This window comes from Scardinius erythrophthalmus, assembly GCF_964197995.2.
Source record: "Scardinius erythrophthalmus genome assembly, chromosome: 8".
NCBI classification, from domain to species: domain Eukaryota; kingdom Metazoa; phylum Chordata; class Actinopteri; order Cypriniformes; family Leuciscidae; genus Scardinius; species Scardinius erythrophthalmus.
Window position 1 is genome coordinate 46332348 of NC_138228.1, and position 17253 is coordinate 46349600.

The window sequence follows — 17253 nt, forward strand, 5'->3', positions numbered from 1 at the left end:
CCCAAAGAGCAGTGCTTTGTGTTGTTCATAGGTGTATATATCTATGTGTGTTGTTATGCATGAGAAATGTGATCTGTGAGCAACTCATAACACACATACGAAGATTATTGCCCCTCTGAAGTCATGCAAATATTTAGGGGAACAAAATAGAATTCTTTAAAGGAAAGCAGACATTAAAATACCCTTTTACAGATGCTACAAGTTTGCAAAAGCCACCTTAGAAAGCGAGGGGCTCTTGTTGAGACTCCAGCTGCAAACAAAGTAACTCATACGAAGTAATGTTTAGTTTAAGGTTAATTATTTTTTATTTATTTTTTGTTGGTTGATCATATATAATTATATTTACTTACATTTCTTTTGTCTCTTCTGTTTATATGCTGATAATAAGAGATAATAATGTTGCAGATCAGTCTCTTTGAAGGCATTTATGAGGTTTATATTATATAGTCAATGACTTTTATTTTGAAATACATACAGAGCCTTTCCACTTCCGCAAGTAATTTGCAACATCCGCTCTTTCGCTGTTTCCTTACAACGGCTAGTACAAGTAAATAGCTTTCATCATGACGAAATTATAAATACCTATTAAAATATCCAATACAATATGAATGTTTTGCCTTGAAACCGATGATCATGGCGAGGATTGGAGAAATCATTCATCTTAACGTCGGGGGCAAAAGGTTTGTGTATTGAAGCAACTGTATATCCTGCTCGAAACAAGCCACACACTTCATTAACACACTTAAGAACTGTTAGACACTTTAGTGTAGTCTTCATAACACCTAGGCCTAGTCTGCAGTAGCGTTTCAGCATCATCCCGCTCACTGAGACAGTAATGAACATCTGCACACCTACAGAAGCAGCAGAAAGGCCTGATCTCTAACCCTCAAACCGCTTTTCTTTCTCTTTCTCTGTGTGAATATACACACTCAGGTTCAGCACCTCCAGACAGACTCTGACTTGGGTTCCCGACTCCTTCTTCTCAAGGTTTGTGTGTCAGATCAAGCTAAAACTGATCAAACCCTTCCTTCCTCTATGATTACCGAGATTTTGTCATAGGTCTCATTAGGACATTTAAAAATTGATGTTGAATTTCAGCTGCATACATAATAAATAAGTATTGTTATTTTCTGTGTAGTTTATTAAGTGGACGGATATCAACACTGAAAGATGAGACAGGAGCGGTAAGGTTTACTCTCTTCCGTTCATATGCTGCTGATAATAATAATATATGTTGCAGATCAGTCTGTCTTTACATTTTATATTCTACTCTTTGAGCCATTGAAATGTTCATTATGTAAAATCTGTCTTTTCAGATTTTCATTGACAGAGATCCATCTCTGTTTGCGCCCATTCTCAACTTCCTGCGCACGAAAGAGCTTCACCCCAGGTAAACCAGTGTGTCAGATAGTTTGTATATTTTATAAATGTGTTAGATAGTCTGTTAACGGTGATATGGATTATTTAACTCTGTGAAATGAAGTCTCTTATTATAGAAAGTGTTGTTATGGCAGGTCCATAGAGGTTCACTTATTAATGCACGAGGCAGAGTTCTATGGGATCACGCCGCTGGGTAAGATCTGCGCCGCCGTCATTCTCATGGTGTTATCCATGTGTTTATGAAAGGAAATGAAGGTTCAGTGTGTGTGTGTGTGTGTGTTCCTCCTCAGTGAGAAAGCTGCAGTTGTGTGATGAGTTGGATCGCTCCTCCTGTGGGAACGTGTTGTTTAATGGATACCTGCCGCCTCCAGGTACAGAACACACCAGCTCTGACGACGCCTTTCTGCATCTTTCAGTCATGAACACGTGTGTGTGTGTGTGTGTGTTACAGTGTACCCAGTGAAGCGCAGGAACAGGCACAGCGTGGCAGGACCCCAGTTCATGGGTGGCCGTTCGGCGCCGGTGGAAAGAGCCCCTGTGAGGAGGAGCAACACCATGCCACCGAACCTGGGCAACGCTGGCATTCTGGGTAAAGCGGTCATCGAGGAGCGAGTGCCAGGTGTTCTGTTCTACTTCTCTATTCAATTCTGTTCCACATAATGTTATATTCCATTCTACTCTGACATGCTTTGTTCTATTCTGTTTACTTTTAGTTATTCTATTTTCTATTCTGCTGATTAACTGTGGTCTACTCAGCTCTATTTTATTCTTTTCCACCTCTGGTTTACTCTATTCTGTATGGAAGCTTGTTTCCGCCACAAAATAAAACATTTTAAAAGATAATTGCGACTTTTTATCTCACAATTGCGAGTTTACATCTCGCAATTCTGACTTTATTTCTCAGAATTGTGAGATATAAAGTCAGAATTGCGTGAAATAAAGTAGCAATTACGTGTTATAAAGTCAGAATTGCTTGAAATAAAGTCGCAATTGCGTGTTCTAAAGTCAGAATTGCGAGATATAAAGTCAGAATTGCGTGAAATAAAGTCGCAATTGCGTGTTATAAAGTCAGAATTGCGTGTTATAAAGTCAGAATTGCGTGTTATAAAGTCAGAATTGCGTGAAATAAAGTCAGAAAAAAAGTATAACAGTATAACTTTATAACACATAATTGCGAGTTTATATCTCACAATTCTGACATCTTTTCTCAGAATTGTGAGATATAAACTCACAATTGTGAGATATAAAGTCCAATTCTAAGGAAAAAAAAAGACGGACTTTTTTTTTTTTACCTCAGAATAGTTTATATCTCGCAATTGCGACTTTATTTCTCAGAATTGCGACTTTATATCCCGCAATTGCGACTTTATTTCTCAGAATTGCGACTTTATTTCTCACAATTCTGACTTGATATATCGCAATTGTGAGAAAAAAAGTCAGAATTGTGAGATAAAAAGTCGCAATTATCATTATTTATTTATTATTCAGTGGCGGAAACAATCTTCCATAATTCTGTGGTTTATTCTATTTTATTTTATTTTGTTCTACTTGGTTCAATTCTATTTTGCTAGATTCTACTTATTTCTATTCTATTTTATTTTATTACTCAGGTTAACTCTACTCACTTTCATTCTATCCTACTAATTGCTGTGCATGGTTTATGCTGTTTTGTTTTATTCTATTGTACTTCATTCTGGCTTTTCTTTTTTTAGTCTGTTTTTCTCTTCTCAGTTCAGCTCTTCTACTCTGATGTGCTCTATTCTATTTGATTTTGTTCTACTGATCTGTTCTGTAACATTATACTCAGTTCTTCTCATTTTTTTTTAGGTTTAGTTGAATCTATTCTATTCTATTTCATTCTCCTAATTTCTACTCTGATTTGCTTTATTCTCAACTCATTTCTGTTTTACTTTACACATTTCTACTCTTCAGTCCTACATCTCTGGTTTATTCTATTCTATTTTACTCAGTTCTGCTCTAATCAGTTCTATTCCATTATACTCTGGATATACTTCTCATTTCTACTATGCTCTATTTTATTCTGTTTTATTCTACTGGTTGGTTCTATTTTATTCTCTAAATTTCTGCTCTGATTTGTTCTATTCTATTTTATTGTATTCAGTTCTGTTTTATTTTACTCATTTCTACTCAATTAGTCATTCTTATCTTCTCAGCTCTGGATTATTCTATTCTATTTTACTCAAATAATTTTTACTCTAGTTTATTCTACTCTACTCTGATTTACTCTATTCATTTCTACTCTACTCATTTCTACTCTGATTTGCATTCTGTTTTTCTCATTTCTACTATGCTTTATTTTATTCTGTTTTATTCTACTGGTTGGTTCTATTCTATTCTATTTTTTTATATTGAGTTCTGTTTTATTTTGCTCATTTCTACTCAGTTAGTCATTCTTATCTTCTCAGCTCTGGATTATTCTATTCTATTTTACTCAAATAATTTTTACCCTAGTTTATTCTACTCTGATTTACTTTACTCATTTCTACTCTGATTTGTTGCATTCTATTTTTCTCAATTCTACTGTGGTTTAATCCATTATATTTGACTCATTTAAGGGGTGTGCACCCTTAGTTCATACCAGTTTAAAATGCTAATTTCTGCAAATTTCTGTCCTCGTGTGCTCTTGTTCAGGTCCGGTCTCGGATCCAGGCATGGTCAGGATCATATGTGGTCATCATAACTGGATCGCCGTGGGCTATGCCCAGTTTGTGGTCTGTTACAGGTAGGGTTTCTCTGTAAAGATGCGTCACCAATAGAAATGATTTGGATGCACACATTGACATACGGCATCCCTCACGCTCAGGGTCAAAGAGTCCACTGGATGGCAGCAGGTCTTCACCAGCCCTCGACTGGACTGGGTGATTGACAGGGTGGCTCTGAATGCCAAGGTCATGGGCGGCTCACTGGGAGACAACGATAAGATGGTTGCTGTGGCGTCGGGCACTGAGATCATTCTGTGGGCGATCTGCCCTGATGGCAATGGCAATGAAATTGGTACGTTCTTATATCATACATTTATTTATTTTTATGTGTAAATGTTAAGCAAAGTTCCTGATCTGTGTGTGTGTGTGTGTGTGTGTGTGTGTGTGTGTGTGTGTTCTGATCCACAGGTGTGTTCAGCTTGAATGTGCCGGTTGAGGCTTTGTTCTTTGTGGGGAATCAGCTGATTGCCACCAGTCACACGGGTAAAGTGGGAGTCTGGAACGCCGTCACCAAACACTGGCAGGTACGTCGAGCTCCAGGACTGTTCGGGATTAGTTTGATGTTTCTGCATTTGTTCACATTACGTCTGATGCATCTAAACTAAGGGAAGTGCTCACTTCATGATGTCTTCATTCTGTGCAGAACCAGGATGTTGTTCCCATCAACAGTTGTGACACAGCCGGATCTTTCCTCATTTTGGGATGTAATAATGGATCTATTTACTATATAGGTAAAGTGACGATCAAACCGGAATAATCTTTTGTTTTATGTTTGTCAAGTTTTAATGCATAATCAGATCAAATAATCTAATGTCATTAATTACTCACCCTAATGCCATTCCAAACCCGTAAGACTTTCATTCATCTTCAAAACACAAATAAAGATAATAATAATACATTTAATTTATTATGCGCTTTTCTCACAACCAAAGCACTAACAGAGTATAATACAACTGACGATTTAAACCAAATATAAACCTCGACTGACAGTCCAGCTGTTCACCCAAAACTCTGATGCTTCAAAACAATCATAAAGTTTCAAAAGTTCAAAACAATCATGAAGAAATTGTAAAATAAATCCATATGAATTATGACGGTTTAACTCAAGTCTTCTGAAGAGACACGATTGCTTTATATGATTAGCATGTTTAATTTAGGCTTTTATTCACATGTAATCACTAATAAAGGCATTTCTACTGGGTTATAAAATATAAACAGTTTATTGTTGAGTTTGAAGCTAAGACAGTGATATTGTGATGTACTGGATGCCGTTAGCTTATACTTGCTGAAGCTGTCATTTATTGGGATACATTAAAGAATAGCGTCCAGCTCTACTGTGTGTTCATGACTGTTCCGATGTTCATCACTGACGTCATCACCCATCCTCTTTCAGATGTGCAGAAGTTCCCGCTGCGGATGAAGGATAATGATTTGCTGGTGACCGAGCTGTACCGAGATCCCACTGAAGATGCTATAACTGCTCTGAGTGTCTACCTGACGCCCAAAACAAGTAACACACACACACACACACACACACACACACACACACACACACACACACACACACACACACACACACACACACACACACACACACTCATTCTTGTACATCTATCTTTATGAGGACATTCATTGACACAATGCAGTCTCTAGCCGCTTACCCTAACCTTACCCATCACAACTAAGTGCCTAACCCGACCCCTGACCCTAAACCGACCCTTGACCTCATTATAACCTTATCCCTAAAACCAAGTCTTGACCCTCAAACAGGCCTTTAAAGGCTCTCAGAGACTGAGGACTGGCCAAAATGTCCTCACTTTTACTCTCTTTGTCCTCACTCCAATGGTCTAAAACTCAAACTGGTCCTCACAAAGATAGTTGTACAAGTACACACACACACACACACACACGCCAGCCTGGCCCGTTCACACCAAGTTGATTATGATCAACTATATTAGCGTCCACACCAGCGCATGTGATCGTTCACGATGTTATAAGTGTGCGCTGCGGTTTTGTCGTCTGCCGCTTTAAATGCTCGAGCTCTTTAAAGCACGATGGATTCTGATTGGCTGTCAGTGTCTTTATCTGGAAATTATCGTTATAGTTGTGGTGTGGACTCTGCTTTTCTTTTATGTTAAGAACGATTTGTAGATCTATCTTTATCATTGTAGTTAAGTGTACTTAAGTGATTTCATTAATATTATATTATCTGCAAGAACAGTTTTTTGTAATATATATACTTTTAAGATTTGAAACTCAAGTGCACATTCAGCATAATTAAGCACACTTGTTCTTCTTCACAGTGCTGTGTCATGTGTGTGATGAGTGTGTTTGTTCAGGTGACAGTGGGAACTGGATCGAGATCGCGTACGGCACCAGCTCAGGCTCAGTGCGTGTCATAGTCCAGCATCCGGAGACGGTGGGATCCGGTCCCCAGCTCTTCCAGACCTTCTCTGTTCACCGCAGTCCCGTCACCAAGATCATGCTGTCTGAGAAACACCTCATCTCTGGTGAGGAGGCCATGCCTCGGTCATGTGTCACCCTGGACCACAGAACCAGTCACGAGTCGCACGGGTTTATCTGTGGCAATAGCCAGCAATACAGTGTATGGGTCAAAATGATCAATTTTTCTTTTATGCCAAAAATCATGAGGATATTAAGGCGAGACACTACAGGTGAATAGGGTAAAAAATGTAACTAGCAGATAGCACCATGAAACTTTCCCAGTTGATTACCTACATTAAGATGAGAAACAAATGTATTACAAGTTTTCTGTATGCAAATTAGGCAATATCTAATTAAATATGCACTAATTTGCATATATTTAAAAAAACAAATGACGAAAAACGTTATCCTGTAATTCAGAATATACTGTCAATAGCCTTTAAAAAAATATTTTCGCCATGTTTTTTGGAATAAAATGTTATATAAATCAGGCTAGGAATAATATATTTACAAATCCCTCAGTAAATGTCTTCATAATATAACTAGGTACAAGACTGGAAAGTTTAGTGTATATCGGTGCTACTGAAGTGGAGATTTCGGAGAGAAAAGTCATTTTGAGAAAACGGGCTTTAAAGATTTATCATCAGCCAATGAGATTGCGCATTCAGCCCTTTTACTTTCACGATTGGTTGCTGATAAAAAGGAAATGACCATATTTGGATCCGACAGCATTGTACAGGAGAGAGAGAGAGCTTTCCAGCGGTGTGTGATGACAGGAGCAGCGTGAGGATTAAGAACGCCAACTTTTGTTGAATTTATGAGAAATCTACAGACGCGCACAGACACCGTGTAGTAAAATAAAGACGTAAATGTGTATTTCAGACTTTTTTTCAACACAAGTCTGAAAGAAGACATGTTATTGAAGACAAATATCCAAAAATCTCAAAATTGACCAGTAAAAAAAACCCGATGTTTTTGCCTGCCGTGTCTCGCCTTAAGCAAAGATCATGTTCCATGAAGATATTTAGTAAATTTACTACCAAAAATAGATAAAACAAATATTTTTGTGAGTGAATGCAGCAATATCTTGAACATAAATGAACAACTTTAATTTTTCTCAATATTTAGATTTTTTTTGCACGTGTTTTCACGTCACATTTTAGTATCGCCTCAGCTCGCTCAGAACCCCGCCGGAGGTGGTACGAAAAAAAGTACCTGGAAGCAGATACAGTTACAACTTTTACACAGTGGAAAACCAAACAAAGGCGAGTCGAGTCGAGCCGAGCCGAGGCGAGCTGGTACTGTGTAGTGGAAAAGCGCCATTATTGACATCTCCATCATGTTGCAAGGCTACCTCCCGATCCCGCAGTGTTTTTTTTTAAAAAAAAAGTTCAGCAAAGTTCAAACCGCCCTCTCCCGCGAGATTTGCGTTGGGTCCCGCGGGACCCGGCGGGACTCAATCCCACTGCAGCCCTCTAGTATACATCTCAATTTCAGATAATTGACCCATGTGACTGGTTTTGTGCTCCACATATCACATATGCAGAATACAGTGCGGATAGAAGGTGTAAAATCACTAGTATAATTAAAGCAGCAAGCAGCATTTATCGGGGTTCAAGCATTTAAGGCCTTTAAGCAGATAAGGCAATTTACTAATGAAATATGTGGTTTTTAAAGCTTTTTAACAGTTATAGCGCCACCTATGGTCCGATCTCCATAAAATGTTAGCTATCCAAATGCAAAAGTTAAACTTTTTTTTCAATAATTATTGATCTAGAGAGTACAGAGAATTGTCCTAGACTGGTCTGGTTCCGATCGGGCGAAAAACCAGGGACTAGTTCGCAAAAGTAGGTTTTGGACAAAATTCGACATAGCAGAAAATTTTTCTAAATTGAAATTGGAGATACACATTTTGTCTGCCTTGAATCACCAGGGATCACAGTGGTGTAAGACACTAGACACAAGAGTTATGAGTGATTTTGTACTTTTGGTTGCTGTAGCGCCACCTATGGGCCAATCGGGGTCATACTCTGATAGGTTGTCCCCAAATTGAGGCCTACCATCTGGTCAAGTCTCAAGGCCTTACGGTTCGGCCTGCACGATCAGTTTTACAAATCCTTACAATTACAATAGGGTTTCAGCGTTTCATGCTGATATGTCTTCCTCCATGCAGTGTGTGCAGACAACAATCACGTCCGGACCTGGACGGTGACGCGCTTTCGAGGCATGATCTCCACCCAGCCTGGCTCCACTCCTCTCACCTCCTTCAAGATCCTCTCACTGGACGACATCGACGGTCATGGAGGCTGCGCTGCCGGGACTGAAATCGGTACGGTGAAATGATCATTCTCAAACAGCCTCATTGCTTCAGGACCAAACGTGTGGAATAATTAAGATCTTTCAGTGGAAGTTTCTTATGCTCACCAAGGCTGGATTTATTTTATTATTTTTTATAATTTAGAACAACTGTTTTATATTGTGATATATAGTGATTTATTCCTGTGAGCAAAGCTGCATTTTCTCCAGTCTTTAGTGTCACATGATCCTTCAGAAATCATTCTAATATGATGAATTGCTGCTCAGTTATCAGTTATGATTAGTCCTCAATTATTAATAATGGTTCTTATTATTATCAATGTTGCAAACCGTTTTTGCTGCTTAATATTTTTGTGGAAACTGCCTTTTTTTATATATAGAATAGAAAGTTGCATAAACAGCATTTATTTAATAACACAAAATCCTTTGTAACATTAAAATCTTTACTATCACTTTTGATCTATTTAATTTAACGTGTCCCTGCTGAATAAAAGTGTTCATTTCCTATACGAAACATCTTATATCAAACTTTTAAATTGGATAGTGCATCACAGTCTATACAAATATGAAGCAGCAACTGTTTTCAACATTGATAATAATCATAAATGTTTCTTGATCATCAAATCCTCATATTAGAGTGATTTCTGAAGGATCATGTGACACTGAAGACTGGAGTAATGATGCTGAACATTCAGCTTTGATCACAGGAATAAATTCTACTTTACTATATATTAAAATAAATAATATAAAACAAATTCCCACTATTACTGATTTCTCTATTTTTGATCTAATAAATGCAGTCTTGGTGAGCAGAAGACACTTTCAAAGACGTATTATTCCAAAATGTTGACCGCTAGAGTATATGTATTTATGTGCTGCACTGGTCCTGGGTCAGATGTGTGCCTGCCGCTTGTTCCTGCAGGGCCGTACGGGGAGCGTGACGAGCAGCAGGTGTTCATCCAGCGTGTGGTTCCTGACACTGATAAACTCTACGTAAGGCTCTCCTCCAATGGGAAGAGGTCAGTTTAATATAACCGCCATTAAACTGTTGTTCTACACAAACTACATGTCCAACAGTAACACTTCTGACTGCTTAAAGCGTAACTCTCGCCAAAATGTAACCTAGGGTCTTTTTGTTAATCTACCCGAGTCAAACTTTTGTTTAAAAGCATAATTAGGATGGAAACGCCACTTTTAACTTTGACCGTATTTTCATTTTCGGTCAAAATGCCTTTTGAATGGGAGTGAATGGGGAACTTCTATGATAGCATCAAAAATCACTATTTTTAAAACACTAAGAAGGCTCGACACAACATGAAACTGTGCTGGAAGTGTCACCAGGGGCTCTACACATGAAGCATTGAGAACATTGTTTGTGCACACAGAGTTTACTAAAAAGAAAGATTTTGTACGACTTTAAGCGTTACCCTTTAAATGAACTGATTAGAAGACATCCTTGGACTGCGTATTGAGCAACACTTGTGGGAGGTGCTAATCGTGATCTCCCCTTTGAAGGGTGTGTGAGGTGCGCTCAGTTGACGGGACGTCCATCACAGCGTTTGTGGTGCATGAGTGTGAGGGATCGAGTCGCATCGGCTCCAGGCCCCGCCGGTATCTCTTCAGCGGACACAGCAACGGCAGCATCCAGATGTGGGACCTCACCACGGCAATGGAGATCGCTGGGAAAGTGGATATCAAAGGTGAGCATAGGCGCATTAGTGTACATCCAGCCGGTGGTTATCTCAGAATAAACCCCGACAGGGTGATCCGCGGGGTGTTCATCAGCCTGAAGGGGTTTATTCTGAGATCACACACACACACACACACACACACACACACACACACACACACACACACACCCCTGAAGGGGTTTATTCTGAGATCACACACACATACATACACACACACACACACACACACACACACACACCTGAAGGGGTTTATTCTGAGATCACACACACACACATACATACACACACACACACACACACACACACACACACACACACACACCTGAAGGGGTTTATTCTGAGATCACACACACATACATACACACACACACACACACACACACACACACACCTGAAGGGGTTTATTCTGAGATCACACACACATACATACACACACACACACACACACACACACACACACACACCTGAAGGGATTTATTCTGAGATCACACACACAAACAAACACACACACCCACACACACCTGAAGGGGTTTATTCTGAGATCACACACACGTCACACACACACACACACACACACACACACACACACACACACACACACACACACACACACACACACACACACACACACACACCCCTGAAGGGGTTTATTCTGAGATCACACACACATACATACACACACACACACACACACACACACACCTGAAGGGGTTTATTCTGAGATCACACACACACACACACACACACACACACACACACACACACACACACACACACACACACACACACACACACACACACACACACACACACACACACACCTGAAGGGGTTTATTCTGAGATCACACACACATACATACACACACACACACACACACACACACACACCTGAAGGGGTTTATTCTGAGATCACACACACACACACACACACACACACACACACACACCTGAAGGGGTTTATTCTGAGATCACACACACACACACACACACACACCTGAAGGGGTTTATTCTGAGATCACACACACATACATACATACACACACACACACACACACACACACACACACACACACACACCTGAAGGGGTTTATTCTGAGATCACACACACACACACACACACACACACACACACACACACACACACACACACACACACACACACACACCCCTGAAGGGGTTTATTCTGAGATCACACACACACACACACACACACACACACACACACACACACACACACACACCCCTGAAGGGGTTTATTCTGAGATCACACACACATACATACACACACACACACACACACACACACACACACACACCTGAAGGGGTTTATTCTGAGATCACACACACACACATACATACACACACACACACACACACACACACACACCTGAAGGGGTTTATTCTGAGATCACACACACATACATACACACACACACACACACACACACACACACACACACACACACACACCTGAAGGGGTTTATTCTGAGATAATAACCGGCTGGATGTACACTATCCCGCTTATTACACGGCTAATTGCCACATCAGTAAATAATTAGACACAAAATATTGATCTGAGTTGAAATATATTATCAGCTCTTAAACGCAGAGCTTCCGTGGAGAGAGCAGTTTCAGCGGCGAGATATGGTATACAGTCATAACCTTATTACACAGCATTTCAACACATAAATAATTATGGAGGTCACAGATATATTGAATTCAGATTAAACTGTTTTAAAATCGTGCCTGTTTGTATCTTATAATCCAACAGTGAACAAAACAATAGTCACAAAATGGCCGCTGCTGCGTTTGTATGAAACGAGAGAGAGAGCGAGTCCACGATACTGGATGGCATAATTAAATAACTCTACACAAAATATTGATTCGACTGAGTTTTAATATTTTATTAGCTCACCAAACGCAAAACTTCCATGAAGAAAACCCGTTCGTAGCGAGCGTATAGCGCTGCCGACTCCAGTGACCCGGATGAGCCTGTGTTTCTGTTCTCAGCCGTTGTTATCTGGGAACAACACACCACTGGATGGAGCGACTGACCAATCAGAATCAAGTATTCCACAGAGCCGTGTGATAATGACTGTGAAATGCAGTGTATGTGCTGTAATCATAAGTTTGTGTGTGTGTGTGTTGAAGCTCTGGGCGGTCCCACTGAAGAGGAGCTTCTGGAGCTTCTGGACCAGTGTGATCTGGCTCTGACCCGAACGCCAGACATGAGTCCCGCGGCCTCTCTCACACACTCCTCTCGCAACTCTATGTGCAGGTACACACACACACACACCTTCCCACACTTATATGTAAAGGACACGGGTTCAGTAAAGGAAGAGTTCACTTAAAAATGAAAGTTCTGTCATCATTTTCTCATCCTCAAGTTGTTTTAAACCTGTATGAATTTCACAAAGGGAAGATATTCTGAAGATTGTCTGTAACCAAACAGTTGATGGATCGCTGTTGAAACTGTTTGGTTACCAACTCTCTTCAAAATGTCTTCCTTTGTGAAATTCATACAGGTTTGAAACAACTTGAGGATGAGAAAATGATCACAGAATTTTCATTTTTAAGTGAACTAACCATTTCATTTATACTTAAATGCCCTTACACAAATTAAGGCCTTAAAAAGGTCTTAAATAAGAGCAGAATGTCTTAAATTCATTAAGTAATCGCATTAAATGTTGCATACATTTATTAAAAATGTTGTTGTCCTATTTTCCAATACCACAAAACAAGACTTAATATTTAATGTAATTTTGTATCTCTAGTAAATGTATCTTGATTTAAGAATCGTTAGACGTTTGCACTGGAAAACATTTTGGAAGACTGTGAAGATAAAATACTTTTCTGCTGAGTGATCCGAGTAAAAGTTATTTCCATATTCTATTGGTTGGGAATAGAGTGATTAAAGCCACTTCTTTGTAAAATGAGTGAACAAGTAATCCTGCATATCTGTAGGAAGAAGTTGTATTTTCAAACTCTGAAGAGTTGCTACTACAGCTCATTGTGTTTCTCAGACAGAGAACATATTGATGTAATTGTTTTGCCTTCAATTATTCCTTACATTTTCTTTACTTCGTCTTAAAAGTACCTTCATAAAACCTGCAGAAACCCTGTGATTGTAATTACTGCATCATCCAGACTGAGTAGATAAGCAGTCCCATCACTAAAATGTCAGTTTGAACAATTTTACACAGAGTGAAGTTCTAGTATTAAACTTATATTCTCTGTCCTGTACGTCAAGTCAGCTTTATCTATACAGCGCTTTTACAGCTCTGAGTGTTTCAGAGCAGCTTTACAGAGATAACAGGAGAATAATGCAACACAGTCTGTTTCCAGAAGAAAATAGTGTCACAGTCCAGCTTAAAGCTCAGTGATGGTTCATTTTTGTTGTAAAAAAGTTATTAATTTAGTTCATTTATTTATTTATATACAGTACCAGTCAAAAGTTCGGAAACGTTACCATTTTTAATGTTTTTGAAAGAAGTCTCTTATGCTCATCAAGCCTGCAGAAAAATAAAGTAATATTATTAAATATTATTACAATTTAAAATAATGGTTCTCTTTTTTGATATATTTTAAAATGTAATTTATTTTTGTGATGCAAAGCTGAATTTTCATCAGCAAGTACTCCAGTCTTTGGTGTCTTATGATCCTTCAGAAATCATTCTAATATGATGATTTGATACTCAGTTATTATCAATGATGGAAACAGTTGTGCTGTTTAATATATATTTTTGGAATACTTTTTTTCAGGATTCATTGATGAGTAAAACGTTAACAGCATTTATTCATAAAAACAGCATTTATTCAAAATAAAAACATTTCTAACAATATAAATCGTTACCATCACCTTTTATCAATTTAACGCATCCTTGTTGAATTAAAGTACTAATTTCTTAAAAAAAAAGTTATTGTTCCCAAACTTTTGAACGGTAGTGTATATTGTTACAAAAGATTTCTATTCTAAATATATACAGTTCTTTTGAACTTTTTATTCATCAAATAATCCTGAAAAAAGTATCTCAGGTTATAAAAAAAATATTAAGCAGCACAACTGTTTCCAACATTGATCATAAATCATCATATTAGAATGATTTCTGAAGGATCATAAGACACCAAAGACTGGAGTACTTGCTGATGAAAATTCAGCTTTGCATCACAAAAATAAATTACATTTTAAAGTATGTTAAAAAAGAGAACCATTATTTTAAATTGTAATAATATTTCATAATATTAATATTATTTTTTTTTTACTGCAGGCTTGTTGAGCATAAGAGACTTCTTTCAAAAACATTAAAAATAGTAACTTTTGACTGGTACTGTATTTATAGCCGCTCTGGAGAAAACCGTGATGTCACCGTCCAGCTCAGTTCAGCTCTCATATAATGGTGTCAATGCAATAGATTAATAATATTGTTGAATATTAAGTGTCCCCAAATAAGCATTATGAAAAGTTATTTTAATTTTTTTGTTGTAAATTATACGATAATCATTCGTTTTTACTTCCAAAGTCTATGTATTTAATAGTATTTGCTGTAAAACTACTTTAAATATCCCATTAGATCTATTGCAGTTTTTTACCATATGGCGAGTTAGGGAACTTTCCATCAGCCGATTAACTGTTTATAATGCCGGCAGATCAATAATATACAAAGTGCTTGGCTCTATCTCTGCTTATTCGCCTCTCACGTGTTTCCCCACAGCCTCCAGTCTCAGTTCAGTGAAAGCACTCGAGCGGGCGCTGGTTTCCGGGGCCCGATTCCTCTTTCCGGCAGTCTTCCTCGTCAGGTCCCTCTGCTTCCCTTCAGTAAGCCCCGCGAGCTGCCGGCCCACCTCGGCCTCAGCCAGTCCTCTCTGGCCAGCAGCGCCAGCAGCAGCCCTCACCCGGGCCGGGACCGGGACGGCCTCGGGGCCATCCGGAGAGGCAGCTTCGTGGAGCGCTGTCAGGAGCGGGCCAAGTGCTCGGACGCGGGCGGCCTGGACCCGGGGAGGCGGAGCTTAGCGGTGTGCAGCGAGCTCGAGGCCCGGCTCGGACTCAGAATACCATCGTCGTTCTCAGCCCTGCCAGCGCCGTGCTTATCATCAACACCACCATCATCATCATCATCATCATCAGCACCATGCATGAGAAGACCAGCTCCTGCGGCGCCAAACGCGTCTCCTTCACCCCTCAGTCCAGTTAGATCACAAACGCCCACGTCTCCCAGACGACCTCTGACCTCTCCGACCAGCGAGAGCCCGTCCAATGAGAACGCACCCGGGCCAGAAAGCCCCGCCTCTCCTCCTTCCACCAGCCCTAAACCTCATATGAATGAAACCAGCTTCTGAGAGATGTATTATACTTTACAATATATCAGTATCACAGTGTGCCTTATAATATTGAATGTGGAGTTATGAGATTATGTTTATCGCATGTAAATGAGGGGAATATTCACATTCCGTAACTTTTTCTTTTGAACAAAGAAACATGTGATTTTATATTTACTCCTGACACTTATTGGTCATGTTAATGTGAGGGCAGGATTGTTTAATCTTGTTATACAAAAATGGACAAGCTTTAAAGCTGATTATTATGTTTTTGCGCGATTATAAACTTCCCAAGCGTAAATATGCGGAGACAACTGAAAATCACTGAAACGTAGGAACACTGTGGCTCTAGAGCATCAGCAACACTGGCTCAACCAATCGAGTGAGTTTGGGGGCGGGACTGTGTGTTTAGCCAGCCAATGGCAGATCAGGGGTGTGTCTCTTCAGCCTCTGAATTATTGATTGGTTTATCAGTTCCATCTGGCGCAGACATTACACACTTCAGCTTCTCAAGGCTTTGTTGTTTAGTACGTCTTGCTGGTTAGTTGAGCTCTGGTTAGTTGAGCTCTGGTTAATATTACAGCATGAGCTCTCAGATGCCAATATCTGTGAACATTGTTCAGATTAACAGGGTTATGCAATTGTGCTCGACTGCTAACTTTGTTTTTAATAGTCAATGCTAATACTGATATCTATAGAGCAGGGTGGGCATATATAAATATATAATGGTAGAAAATAAGATGTACAAAACATAGATGAATTTAAATGAATACTTATTTTATGTAACGCTTACTTAAAATTCACTAAAAGTATCTGTAAACAAAAAAGTCCCACTGGTCAAATTGGGAACAGACACTGTGATTACATGACTATAATCATAAAATATCAAACAATTTGTTTATGTCTGGAATAAGTAGTTCTTCTAAATATATATATATATATACATATTTATTTGAATATGTAAAAACAATGGTAACACTTTACAATAAGGCTTCATTTGTTAACTAACAATGAACAAAACAATAGTTCATATAAATACAGTTGTTCATGTCTGTTAGTTCACAGTGCATTGACTAATGTTAACAAATGCAAATTTTGATTTCAATTAGAGCTGCACAATATATCGAAATATCGCAGATGTGTATATCGTGACAATAACATGAAGAGAAAATCACTCGCTGCTCTCGGCTGAATATCTTTTGTAGCTTTAATAAGAATCAGGATATATTTAATTCATACAGTGAAAACTAAGCAGTTTTTTATTTTTACATTTGATTATTCAGTTTCTGTTGTTAAATAACCCTAATGTAGGATAACCTGCGGTTTACACTTCTTATATACAGTAAAACACTGATGTCCACTGTCAGAAGCTGTGGGGATGT

At 39.0% G+C, this 17253-nt stretch overlaps 1 protein-coding gene across 1 annotated transcript; it reads left to right on the forward strand.

Moving 5' to 3' along the window:
• The first annotated feature begins 471 nt into the window (after nucleotides 1–471).
• On the forward strand, nucleotides 472–16771 carry shkbp1 (SH3KBP1 binding protein 1). Its single transcript, XM_081373245.1, has 18 exons — nucleotides 472–680; nucleotides 934–987; nucleotides 1139–1184; nucleotides 1317–1390; nucleotides 1515–1573; nucleotides 1671–1751; nucleotides 1832–1999; nucleotides 4033–4123; nucleotides 4205–4395; nucleotides 4512–4627; nucleotides 4747–4834; nucleotides 5497–5613; nucleotides 6443–6613; nucleotides 8722–8877; nucleotides 9787–9883; nucleotides 10380–10564; nucleotides 12707–12833; nucleotides 15268–16771. Exons 1-18 carry the CDS (start codon nucleotides 628–630, stop codon nucleotides 15890–15892), a joined length of 2499 nt encoding a protein of 832 aa, XP_081229371.1. The 5' UTR covers nucleotides 472–627; the 3' UTR covers nucleotides 15893–16771.
• The last annotated feature ends 482 nt before the right edge of the window (nucleotides 16772–17253 follow it).